The following is a 14,174-nucleotide window of genomic DNA, read 5'->3' as shown; positions in this document are numbered from 1 at the left end:
GAAAACCTTCTGCTGTTTTTACAGAAAACATTTATTTTAGTGGCAGTCTATGTTTTGAGAAAAAGCATAATAAATACTTTCCATTACTTCTCTGGAATATGACTTCAATAAAAATGACACCAATAATTACCTAATTCATCACTAAATGACATAAGGAAAAGTCATTTCTACAGCTGGGCAAGCGGGAGCTGTGGTTTCAGGTTTCATGGAGTCTGTAGAGCACAAATATGGACGTTTTGAAGTAAGTGTCTCACTGTCAATGGGAATGAGGTCTGATGGACTTTTAAGCTTCTAAAAGGACATATAAGTATTACAAGGTTTTAAGTTAAATTGAAGGATGGATCATTCAAACTTCACTCAGTTACAATTTAAGTGAAGTTTATTTATAAAGTAATTTCGAGAGGATTACGTGCTTTTGATTGTCCACGGCTGGTCCCACTCATTAGCTAACACATGATTTACCAATCAGACGATTCCTAACTCACCATAAATAACCAGAGTAGGGGTGCTCAAAATAACTGATTAACCGTAAACTGAAAGGCTGTGTTTTTAACCATTAATTTTATCAGTTAAATGATTAAAAAATATAATTTTTTTTATATTTTTAAAGTTTGGCTGCATAAGCAGCCGATCACAGCGAACGCACTTTTTGCATTGAGGCGCATCTTATGAATGGTTTATTAACTTTACATACTTGCGCGCTGCTTATGCGTCCTCGCATTTTTGCTGTTGTTTGCTGTGTGTTCGCAGTTGAAATAAAAGTCAACCCTGAGAGGAAAAATCGCCCTTGCTAATACAACAAAAAAAGGCAGTGGGGTGCACCTTGCATTTTGGAACGTAAATAATATACAAAATACTTTACTAAACTTTACAAAAGGTCAACATATGAACCTCGCCATTAGCCCATTTCACACAGCGATATCGCTAATTATCTGGAAAATTTCCAGAATGACTTTACCGATAAATTCAAAAAAGCGCTGTTCATACAGGCAAGGGCATTACAGAATTTTTCCGGACAAGACTGTTCACACATCTATTCCAAAATACCGGTAAATTCAGACATCAATAACCTGAAATGATCTTTAAACGGCAGCGCTTGTGTTTGTAAATGGGGTCTGACGTTTGTGTTTTGTGTAGAAGGGGTCAAGCGATTTCACTTTTATTAAAAGCTTCATCATTTATGCAGCTGCTTTGTAAGACATCCAAAGGCAGAAACGCCAACCGCAGCTTAATGTTTACACACTTGACTAAATTACAAATTACGTGGATGAATAAGTATTGTGAACAACTTATATGAAAACATATGGAGGAATACTTTCACATGTCGAGATGTTCATAATATATGTGTGTGTGCTGGTGCTCACCGGCTGCTTCACGTGCACACGCATCAAGTAACTGAAGCAGAGCTTGAAGGAAAACAAACAGCGGTTTATCGTAATCCTTTTATCAATATTATTTTACACAGTTGGCATTAAGAAGAAAACTACAAACGTTATCTGAATAACATCAGTGTTTTTGGTTTGTAATCTACATTTGTGATTTAAGTGAAATAATATCAAGGGCAGGACTATTTATTTATTATTTTTATGTAGTTTATTCTTTGTATCTATTCTGTTGTAAACACTGCAGATGCGTGAAGATGCTCTGTTGTTATGTTCTGTTGGTAATATGTTTGCATGTTAAAATAAATCAGTATTTTAAAATGCAATATTTAATGTGTCACACACAAAATAGACGTGCCAAAATTAAATAATGACTCAATATTAATCTGACCAGTTAACCTTTAGTATTAGGTTAATAAGTGGCGGTTGTCAGTTGGCAAAATTAACCGAAATGATCGGCCCTGTGTTTAGCACTGTTGCCTTACAGCAAGAATGTCACTGGTTCAAGTCCCTAATTTGTCATTAGCCATAAATAAGCAGGGGAGTTTTCGAGATCTACCTGAGCTTAAACTTCCCTCTCGCCCTGCAAATAGGATTGAGCCCTGGCTCGAGGACCTTTTGAGCTCAGGGCTCTCTCTCCTGGGAAAGCATGCCAAACACGCTTTATAATCAATCATCAGCTTAATGTTGTTACTCTTGAAACTGATTATATTTCAGTACATTTCTGTACTTTTTATTCAGAATTTTATTTAAACTTTAATATTAGCTGGTACTCTTTCAAAATGATCAGTCTTCTCATATATCTTTTAGCTGTTTGTTTAATAGATTGGATGAATCCACAGGACATTAATACTAGCTCCAAATAAACTATAAAAAAACATTAATTATTGCAGACAGACAAGGTGAATAGACAAAAAAAAGGCACTGTTGTTTTAATTCTGTCAGATATTAAATCAAAACCTTCTTGTATTTTGTCTGGAATGTGTTTCTGGCTTCTGAATCACACCCTGATTACTTCTGGTAAATCATTATCTGGCCATGGAGCTTATGGAAAAACTGACTTAAGAAGTTTTCCTTTATATAATTCATTTCTATCAGCTGTTTAATGTCCACAACTGGGGATTATAGTTTAATTAAAATCTCAGTTTTTTGTATACTGATAAAGGCTAAAAACCCACCTGATTGAAATTTGGTATTTAAATATTAAAATATTACTGTTAAAATATTACGGATTTTTTTTTTTTTACTAATGTGACCGAGCCTTTAACAGCAACATCTGCAAAGACAACAAGCTGCAGTCACGTCATGTTGTATTTATCATACTTTTGAGTTTTTTAATTCTTGGCCAGAAAATTAAACCTAAAACATTTAATCCATCTTTTTAGGGTCGTCGAAGTGGTGCAAAATATCTATAAATCCAGCCAGCTTCAACATACTTCCTGGACATTTCAATCTAGTGGGTGTAAAGATCATCATTAGCTTATTCAGGAGTGGTTAAACACGATTAGAGCTCATGAGGGACAGTAAATTCAGGAAAGGTTTGGACAATAAATTTGAGGCCTAAGCATGAATGCTGGTCAGTGGTCACATTACAAGGATGTGAATGCTGTTTTTTGTTATAGTTAAATCTAATAGTCATGGTAATTACATTGTACTTACAACAATGTGATGTGAATGCAGGTAAAATGACAAATCTTAAAGAGATAGTTCACCATAAAATGAAAAATGCTCTCGCTTATGTGGATTAAACAAGTGAATGGTGAGTAAATGATGACAGAAATGTCATTTTTTGTGTGAACTATTGTTTTCACGTCTCTTGATGTCTAAATGTACCTTTTTCACCTTGGCTGCTTCTTTTATTCTTCTCTGTAGCTCTTTTTCCTGCGTTCTCTATGTGTTTTTGTTCTAAGAGTAGCAGTCTCCAGTTTTCCTCGGGCTTCTGGCACAGACTTTAGACGGAATGTTTTTGCAGTAACTCTGAGAAGACAGAGTGAGTGGTACATTTGTGTCCTCCCATAGTGCAGTTCATTTCCATGAGGTCACGGCCTGCGCCTTCACAGCTGTTCGCAGAGCAGCTTCAACCAGACCAAAACAAGCACAGAAGGGTATCTCTGTCCAAGACAAGACACTCCCAATTTTTTAAGCTGTTTCACAAGCATACAATGATAAACTTATGATAAACAAATCGCATTCGCATTCCATCCAGCTTTATAGAGCTTGAGTGCTGAAAAGCAGCAGATGACAACGAAAGTGTCCGATTTTAAGCTAAATATCTGGCGCAAGTGTGATTGCTCTTGTTTCAAGTTGGCAGACAGTTAAATTATAGGCATTACCAAGATAAACTTGTATTTGCATAAGTTAAATGTTTTGACCGTTCTCTGTAAATGTTTTCCTGTCATGCTGTTGCAGCGTCAGTACACACACACGCACACACATATTTCCCAAATGCTGTATATACTAGTGAAAGTTTCAACCCATTTTAAAACACTAACTAACTTTTTTTGCTTTGTCTTGATTGTACAATATATTTATTACTTTTTTCAGTTTGCATATCACAACAGATTACAAAATAATAACCATTTAGACACAGCAAACACTTTACACCCTAACCAAAAGCCAAAACAAGGGAAAAAGTCTATGTTTAGACCATGATACCTTCTCTCTCAGAGTGTGTTCTTGTTGTAACAGACTGCCAACATTTATATTGTACTTTAGGAAGTTATTACAGGTCTCCAGATATCTTTGTTTCTTTTTGACAGTATATTTGTGATCTTTTTCATACAATTGAAGTCAGAATTATTAGCACCCTTTGATTTTTTTTCCCTTTTTAATTATTTCCCAAATGTTGTTTAACAGAGCAAGGAAAATTTCTTGATTGATCACAGTATGCACTGTGTTTTTCTAGTTGTCTTTGCAAGATAGTATTCCACTTCAATTACAATTTAAGCTTTTAACTATGTTCACTTGGTAAGTTAATTAGGTAAGTCATTTTACAGCAGTGGTTTATTCTGTAGCTAATAGATTAATAAAAATAAAAAAATCTTAGAGGCTAATATAAACTAGCAGCTAAACAGAAATAAATAATACTTTCTCCAGAAGACAAAATTGAATTGCAAATACTGTGAAAAATCTCGTTTTGAAAATATTTGCAAAAGCACAACATTTACAGTAGGGCTAATAGCTTTGTCTAATAATACTGTGTGTGTAATTATTATTATTATTATTATTATTATTATTATTATTATTATTATTATTATTATATACAATATAGTTTTACTGAATGACATTTTACTGCAGCTAAGTCTTTGAAAGATTTATGATGCCATTATTTTCTGCTTGGAAAAAAAATGAGGACTTGAATAAAACTCACGTTATTTAGGCTAGCCTATACAAACTACGATATACAATGTGAACTACGGTATATGTAAACTATAATATATAATGTCCTTTACATTTCCAAAAACTTCAGTTTATACACGCGCATATTAAATTTCCATGTTTATTAAACGTCAGCAGGGGGCGTCCTTTCATTATTCTGGAGGTCTGATATGCTCTGCTTCTCTCTATTAAATATTTGATCAATGGTGTCGCTATTGGACAATATCATATAATTATAATAATCACATTACTCTTGTACATTTTGCTCTATTAACAGCAGGGGACGTCCTTTCATTATCATGAGCACAGTATATGAGCATTAAATGCATACAAAAGAATTATATAAGCAAGTGCCATCTGAAATTTCCATAGAAAATGAACAATTTTCTCAGCCTCCAGTGTTTATGTTGAGTTTTTTTCACTTTGAAGACCATGAGAAGGACTTATAATTCATTCTTTCATTTTCTTTTTGACTTAGTCCCTTTTTTAATCTGGTGTTGCCACAGCGGAATGAACCATCAACTTATCCAGCATGTTTTACACAGCGGCTGCCATTCCAGCAAAAACCCATTACAGGGAAAAGAAGGACATATCTTGTGTGGTAAAAGTGAAATTACTGACCCTATGCACAGGAGCCTAAAAGAAATGTTTATTTTAGAAGAAATTGTCAGACGGCATTTAGAGGTTTTTGCATCTGAACTATTCATTTGCTCAGTTATTAGATTTAGTTGAAGTTATTTTAGTGGACAAATGATTGTGTAATGTTGTGACGTGTGACAGGCTTAATGGAAGTCCCCGTTGCGGTGGAATGGTGAGTGTGGGTGTTGTGAGGAGCTGCTGTTTATGCCCTGTTCTCATCCTCAGAGACAGAAACTTTCCTATTGACCCTTAGGCAGGACTTCCTATTTGTAAGATAATCTCAAGCATGTCCACGTATTGGTTAAGTGGGCCCAGAGCCAGACAATGACATGCTGTGAAATAGTTGACCCTCTGAACTAAAGTTGAGTCTATTCTAACTGTGCTATACTTAGAAAACTATAGCACTGTCCCTGCATGCTTAATCTAAAAGCTATTTTTACTAAAGAATGTTCCAGAAAGGTGTATGGTGCAATGGTATAATATAATATAATATAATATAATATAATATAATATAATATAATATAATATAATATAATAATATAATATAATATAATATAATATAATATAATAAATGTGAAAAGTACTACCAATTTCTGAGTGATTTTATTATTATTATTATTATCATCATCATTATCCTCATCCTCATCATCATCATACACATAATTAGAAATAGCAGTGAACAAAGTAGAATTGTAGACTCATGTTGATAAATCAATAATCAAGCAATAAATATTTTGTAAGTTTTTCCCCTTGGTTTTGGCATATTTAAACGATTATTTGCGAATAGCAATCATTGAAGTGGCACTTGGTTTTATTTCAAAGCACAAAATAAACACGGAAAAGCTTTCATCTCTGTTTTAAAAAAAAAAATGGGAAGCCGACCTCTGTTTAATCCATTAGGGTGTTGCACTTCCTGAGCTTTAGGTTATTTTTAAAGCATTGTTCTAAAGAATGTATTCGCAGATAATTATGGAAGATGCATTTGAATGTATTCAGGGAATTGCTTGAATACTATTAATATGTGATTCACATTGCTCAAAATTTCCTCTTGTTTCTAAAATGTTGGAATGTGGAGCTGTCCAGTGCTGAACATGAAGGTTTTTTTTTCATTAGTGCTTGCATTTTACACAACTTGTATCAAGTATGAATCGTTTACCCCAAAATGACAATTTGCTCTATTTATTTATTTTCAAGTTGAAGCTGACTTTTTGCTTCCGTAGAACTGTAAAGGACACATATTTTACCCTTTTTACGAGATGTAAGAGATACACCAAACACCATACTCAAAACACCCATCAGATTATTTATTATAGCCTCCAGAATCTGCCCATTTTGTTGTCTAGAGTATGCTGTAGCTTTATTTGTAGCCTGTGGCTTTAAGTGCAAATAAGCTGTTTAAAACCTGCAGGTAAGTTTGTTGAAGCAAGGTTGGAACTAAACTGTGCAGAACTGCGGCCCTCAAAAATGTGAGTTTGACACCCTTGGCTTAAAGGAATCGTTTACAATCATTCAATTTGTACTGCTTTTCCAGGGCCGGGTCGTGGGGGCAGCGGTCTTAGGACAAAACCCCAGACTTCCCTCTCCCCAGACACTTCTTAGAGCACCTCCGGGGGGATCCCGAGGTGTTCCCAGGCCAGCTGAGAGACATAGTCCCTTTGAGTGTCCTGGGTCTTCTGGAAGTCAATGGTTGCATTTACAGCTTTCATCGAAATATTTTCTTTTTTGTTTAACAGAAGAGGAGTCAAACAATTCTGGAACCGAAGGATAATTAAATGATGGCAGAATTTTCAGTTTTGGAGAACGTATCCCTTTGAGATTTAATATTTAATAACTGAAAGAAAAGGCCTGTTCACCTTATTCTCCGCTTACAAGCGGGTGCATCCATTTTAATTTTTTTTGCCTCGAGACTTCCGGTCTCATTCACTTCCATTCATTTTTAGACATTAAAAACAGCTTGTTTTGCTGCTTAAAGTTGCAAACTGATATTTTCTTACTATAATATTCTTCTTTGTCTGTAGTCATGCAAACACTTGTTTGTAGAGCAAGTAGTTTGACCGTTTTCTGCCATTTATTATTCCTAGTCATTTCTTACATAAGCAACTGAATGGGAAGTACTAAAACAATTTCGAAAACTTCCACATTGAAGAATAAGGTTAATACTCTCTAATTAGTAATGTCTCACATGCATTTACAACCGGCAGTCCAAAGAATCTGCATATGTGTGCGCAAAAGTTGGATTACTCACTTCAGTCAATCAATGACATTGCTGTGAATCGCATTTTAGTCCAGTGACTAAACTACTTAAGTCATGCTAAAGACAAAGAAAACACAAGCACAGAGTCAAACACTGTTTATTGTTCATCTGGATGGTCAGTGAATGTGGTTTTGACATTATCCAGGCCTCTCGAGAGACAGTCATCTGCCCACAGACTTCACTGAAGACCTTTATACAAAATAGTCTGCAGTACAAGAATACTTTAAAAAGGCTTGTGGCTTAAATATGGAATGAAATCACAGCTTGTTTAAATCTTAAAATGACAATAATAACCAATAAAATGTGTTAGTGCTTATCATCTGCATTAAGCAGTAATGAGAGTGGCAGAAAAAGTAAAAAAGTTGTTAAACTTTGACTGGACTTGCTTTTGTCTCTTTAATGCACCTGATTGTCGTGCGCATTGTGCCTTTCCGAAAACATCTGTGGATTTCAGCTTTTGAAAAATCACATAAGACAAAAATAAATTAGATAAGACCTGCAGCTTGTCTCTCTAATGTACAAGATGTTTCCAAAATAGTGATTTCTAACAACAACTACTGGAAAAAGCCGAGCTAAAAGCCTTTCTGCAACTGAATTGGATTACCGGCTCTCGAAACAAAAAACAAGCACAAAACTTCGATTTGAAAATGCATTGATCAATACCCTTTGAGCAGTGAGAGAGCCTTAATGCTCTTCAATAATAAATGACAAAAACAGCATAGCTACGTCATCAGATTGTGAAAATATTGTAGTCAGTCAAAGAGAGTGCAAAACAGCTTTCTGTGGAATGATTACTACATACACTAGCCATCAAAGGTTTGGGGTCAGTAGGATATTTAAATGTTGTAAAATAAACTTCTCCTGCTCAATAAGGCTGCATTTATTTAAACATACAAAACAAATACAGTACAAATTGTACAATTTGGTAATGTTATTGCACTATAAAATAACTGCTCAAAAGTAGTTTATCATTTAATATAATAATTGACTCCAGTGATTTTAAAGATGATTTTTTAGCTTCACTTCTCCAGTCTTCAGAGTGGGACTGTGCAATTTGGGTAAAATATCTGCGATAGTTTCGATTTTTAATTTTTTTGACAGATATTGCAATTGTGATTTGATCTGCGATTCATTTTGTAATCAAGCTTCAGCTCAATCATCTGTAAGCCCTGGCAACAATTCTCCTGTTTTTGTTCGAGACCTGTGACCTTGAAACCAAAATATTGCCATATTACCGACATGCTGTTTTTCTTTGATATTTATTCATGTATTATTGCTTCAGCAGCAGACACCATCATCGCACTTGTCCGTGATTTGCTGTTTGTTTTCTTTTTTTTTTTTAAATTGTGGTCGTAGTTCAGTTGAGCAATTCTGATTGGGCAGAACAAAAGTGAGCTTACTCAATTTTCTAGTAAGACTGTCACACACAGATGGCATGCGCGCATTTGCTCTGGGCAAATAATACTTATATATTTCATATTGCAGCCTCTTGTGATTAGCTAGTAACAATTTTTCAAATTGTATTTGTGATTAAATTTCTGAGTAGGGCAGTAAAAAGCTGTACGATTTGGGGAAAATACCTAATTGCGAATTTTTTTAACAGATATTTCGATTTTGATTCGATTTGTGATTTCATTCTGTAGTCAAGCTTCAGTTCAATATTCTTTATCGCAGATTCTTACTGCTAAAATGCAGTGTGTTAGTTAACATCTATTTAGTTTATTTTTTTAACTAACTCCAACTTTTATTCAAATTTGTTTTAAATATTCAGAAATGAAACACAAATTTTTATGTGCTCCTTTTGTAGGTGCTTGTTGTATTTCCTTGTGCTGTGGCAACAATTCTGTGACAGCTCTTAAAAATATCCTGTTTTTGTTCGGTGTCTAAAATATTCCCATATTACTGACATGCTGTTTTTCTTCGATATGAATTTGTCTATTAATGCTTCTAAAGCACTTGTCCGTGCTTTCCTGTTTGTTTGTTTTATGGTGGGCATTCTGCATGATTCAGTTGTGCAATTTTGATTGGGCAGAACATAATTGTGCTTACTTAATTGGCTACTAAGACTGTCACACACAGAGGACAGTCACGCATTTGCTCTAGGCAGAGGAAATTAAATAATATATTTATTTCCTATCGCAGCCTCTTGCAAATTGCAATTTGATTTCGATTATTCGCACAGCTCTACTTCAGAGTCACATGATCCTTCAGAAAACACTCTAATATTATAGTTATTATTAATGGTAATAATAATAAAAGCAATAATGACTGGAGCAATAATTTCATTTGATATTACATAAAATAAGCAGTTATTTAAAATTTTTGTAAAAATTTAACAAAAAAATTACATTTAATAAATGCCGCCTTGATGAACAAAGTCATTAAAAAAACATGGAAAAAACTGAGCCCAAACTTTTGACAGGGAGTGTATGCTGAAACAAAAATCAACTGGATGTCGCAGATGTTCATTGATCACCTTAAAAAATAATGAAGTGTACAAGAATTCTTACAGTAAACTCCAACGTTAGTATCATAGCATACAAAACCCTCTCAATAAAGCACAATTAACCTCCAATTTTTAATACAAAGCTTACATTCATATGATATTTCTGCTTCATGAGAAAAATAGTGTTGCTTTTATAAGCTGATGAAAAAAGTGACAATGAATATAAAAACATAAAAAAGCACACAATCCTCACCATCACAATTTATAAAAGCTTTGAGATTCAAATCTATTTACAAGCATCAGTAGTGGAATGGACACATTTCTGCAATAGTCCTGCTCGGAAGAAGAGGGAAAAAAACAAAAACACCTGAGGATGACAAACACATCCGTAAACGTTTGGCCTCAGAGATACACATCCATGGTCTGAAGGATCATGTGGCGGCACAGAGGGCAGTTCTGTTGGTACATTGGCTGGCGCAGAAGAATGTTGGTGCACTCTCTGCACAAACACAAGTGACGGCACGGCAAGAGCACAACAGTTTTAGTGCTGTCCTGACAAATCACACACTTTTTCCTCTCCTCTTGCTCCTGCAGGAGATTGAGAAGGTTGTCTGTTGGCGGGCCTCTGCAGCTGTCCTCAGATGGAAACTTTCGGAGTGGTCTGTGAGCGCTGGAACTGGGAAGTGGAATGTCAGGCTGGGGGGCGTCTTCGGGAACATCTTCCACCTCCTGGTTTGGTACATTTAGCTCAACTTGTGGCTCAATATTGGGCTCAGCTTGACCAATATCTCTTTCTGCAGCTACTAAGAGGCCAATCCGGCTGCGATGCCATGCTAATCGCTGCCAAACATTCCTCTCCAGCACATAGAGTCGCTGTAGAACCATTTGGAGTCGGCGTAAAATAGGTACAGTGTTAACATAGGTGATCATGCGCAGAGATACTTGTCGTGGAAGCGCAGGGTTCAGATACACAGTCGCACCGGTGATGATCACCAACGTGAGAAGCAGCCCGTAGGAATTGAGCAAAAATATGCTCACAAAAATGTGACACGCTGATCCCAAAAACTCCATCGCTAGTCTGCATGGTGTCCACAACAGGATGGAGGTGCCAACGAGACTGCTGTAAAGAAAGGTCAGCACGGTTAACGCCAGCTCTAGAGCTTTCTGCAGAGGACATGACACCGCTTCCACAGTGCTCACCAACAGCGAGTATAAGTTCTGAGTGCCTATGAGGAGCAGGTTGACTATGGTGTTGATAAAATACAGCAGCAGGCTGAATAAAATCCCAAAGCCTTCCCAAGCCTGTCGAAGCAAACCGTGTCCGGACAGCAGGCCACGGTGAAGGAGCTCTTTGGTGCGTAGCAGTAGATGTGAAGACAGGTATCCGATGATCTTGAAGCTCTCCAACACACCTCCAAGCAGCTGAGTCCAGCCTCCGACCATGTTATGGGTCACGACGGTCACTCCGTCCCTCATGGTGATGATGCACAGCAGAGTGAGGTTCCAGCACTCAAACACCGAGTTTGTGAGGAGCATGGGCAGACTATTGATGAAGGAGAGCACTGAAACCAACAGCTGAATCAATGAGCTGACGATCACGAAGTTTAGATCCAGAAGGAGGCAAATGACATCTACACATTTTCCCACTGTACTAAACACAATGTTCAGCACACCCATAATAAGCATGTCCGCTCGTAAAATGCCACTTCAGTTCGCTGAGATGAACTGTATATCATCTGTCGTGTTGTTCGTGGTGTCAAACGACAGTTCAGTTTAGTGGCTACACAATCACGCAGCTTTGATAACGTTAGCCGAGTTAGCTCGCGTGCTAACTCTTTCGTATCATAACCTGCCGTCTTGGAAGATTCAAAACAAAGACATTCCGGTCGTACTATAACCGAGGATTAGTTAGAAATCCCATATCATCTGTTTTGGACAGGTACAGTCTTCATAAACACGGTTAGCATCATGAAGTTGCTGCTAACACATGGACGATGCTGCTCGGCGGATGTTTACGTTTGAAAATCGAAACAGCGTCGTGCTGGCTTGTTGTATAAATCTGTACACCCCGAGAACGAGTCCATTGTGTACATTGTGTAATTCAGTTACCCGGTTTGTTTTGTGAAGCTCCGAGGCGACGACAAGCTCAGATGTTTCTTTCTTTCTGTTATTAATCGAGATAATCGAAAGCTTCTCGGTTTGTCTGGGTCCTGTTGTTTCCGCTTTGCAAAAAAACATACATGAAGGGGATCAACTAGGCGCTCGGGCTGCGCAGACACACGGCTGCACTTAGCCAAAGACAATACATAGGGACTTTGACTTAGTGCACTTTGGACACGATCTGATTACACAAACAATAGTTTTTCCTGGAGAATTTGAAGGCTGAAAACAATAATCATTTGTCACTGACAGTCAAACAAAAACATCTTTGCAAGTTTCAATGTATTTTCTGTTGATTAAATCACTGCTTTATTTGTTGGTTAGTTTTTGGTTTCAGGGGTTTGGCGTTTGTTTAAGATGGAGATATTCCACAATATAAACCTCACTAGGCATTTTAGGCGTTTGACGCATGGAAAATAGCTTTTCGTTGCATAATTGTTGATGTAGCCTAAATAATGACTTTAAGACAAGAGGAATGAGCGTAGACATTTTCAAAATGACTTTGGTCTTAATGTGGACTGAAAAAAAATCTTTAATTCATATAGAGAAAACAATGGTATAAGTTCCTATGGATAGAGCAATATTCGATTAAAAAGGTAATATGCGAAAATAATAATAGAATATTTTAAATGGAAATGTATTTCTCTTAGTATATTTATACTAGATTAAAAAATAAAATAAAAAAATTCTGTAGCAGCATAAGCAATGCATTTAAGCGTAAAGTAGATGTTTTCCACTGTCAATCATTTCACTTTTTTACATAACATCGAAAGTTAAAAATACACAATGTAAAAAATAAAGTAAACAAAATCAATAATAACAATAATGATAAAATAAGAATGTAAACAATTTAAATAACAAAATTTACACAATTCAGGGAGGGTCAAATATACACCTAATTGGCAAACTTTGTATTAAATAATAGTGCTGCACGATATTGGAATAATCTAACATAGCGATATATTGTTATTTTGCAATATATATTGCAATATCAGTACATTTCCACCAGATGACTTGGAAAAAAATTATTTGGGATGGTTCCGCAGTGGAAGTGCATCTGCATTAAATCTAATAAAAAATCTATAAATTTAATAAAGAAATATATTAAATTAAAATAAACAGTGTTTTATCGTTTTCCAAGTCTAACAATAGTCACATACAGTAATTGAATAATAAAAATTAAAATAAGTTAAAAAAGTTACAAACGGTAAAATTTCTTATGCCTGGGTGCTTTTAAAATCGTTATAGAGTCACAGCACTCAAAAACACATGCAAATGACATTTTCTAATACAAACTTAACATTGCACATCCTGCGATGTGACTATTACAAATGATCACATTGCAATATCGATGCTGAAATGATATGTTGTGCAGCCCTATTAAATAATATCAAATCTTTGTTCTTAGTATGGAGAGGAGACTGAGAGAAAGTTTAGTTATAAAATTAGACAATATGTACCTGGCAGATTAAAACCAAGCAGTAATTATTTTATGCTTCTACAAAATCTAGATAGAGTAACCCTACATATTCAGTCCATTTGGTTCAGATATTTCTAAATACATTCATTTGAAGGTGAAAGGGAAAAAAAAATTTTTTTTCCATTACATAAATGTTGTTTACAATTTCTAACCACTCTTTTATACACTAGATTTAAAGGGCATCTATAATAAAAAATATTTTTGTAAGCCGTTTGGACAGAACTGCTTGTAGGTAAAGTGTGTCCACAGTCATATTTAAGTCATATAATGACAATAAGTTTATTTTTTTTAATTTCCTGGCATTAAAATAGGATCAAAATCTCTCCCATATTGAGGCCGACATGACGTAGAAGTGTGGTTTTTCCTCACCCACAAATTGATTGTCAGCTGCGTATTAAAATGTCTCCATAGTAACACGTATAATCATATCAACAA

At 35.6% G+C, this 14,174-nt stretch overlaps 1 protein-coding gene across 1 annotated transcript; it reads right to left on the bottom strand.

Moving 5' to 3' along the window:
• Window positions 1-7,734: 7,734 nt before the first annotated feature.
• On the bottom strand, window positions 7,735-12,327 carry rnf26 (ring finger protein 26). Its single transcript, XM_005157594.5, has one exon. The coding sequence runs from the start codon at window positions 11,783-11,785 to the stop codon at window positions 10,502-10,504; it is 1,284 nt and encodes a 427-aa protein (XP_005157651.1). The 5' UTR covers window positions 11,786-12,327; the 3' UTR covers window positions 7,735-10,501.
• Between the last annotated feature and the right edge of the window lie 1,847 nt (window positions 12,328-14,174).

Source organism: Danio rerio, chromosome 15 (assembly GCF_049306965.1).
Source record: "Danio rerio strain Tuebingen ecotype United States chromosome 15, GRCz12tu, whole genome shotgun sequence".
Classification (NCBI taxonomy): domain Eukaryota; kingdom Metazoa; phylum Chordata; class Actinopteri; order Cypriniformes; family Danionidae; genus Danio; species Danio rerio.
Note: the sequence above shows the minus strand (reverse complement) of the source record. Positions and strands in the feature narration are given on the sequence as shown.

Coding starts and splice junctions, on each gene's coding strand:
- rnf26 (XM_005157594.5), bottom strand. CDS start 11,785: ATGCTTATTATGGGTGTGCTGAACATTGTGTTTAGTACAGTGGGAAAA.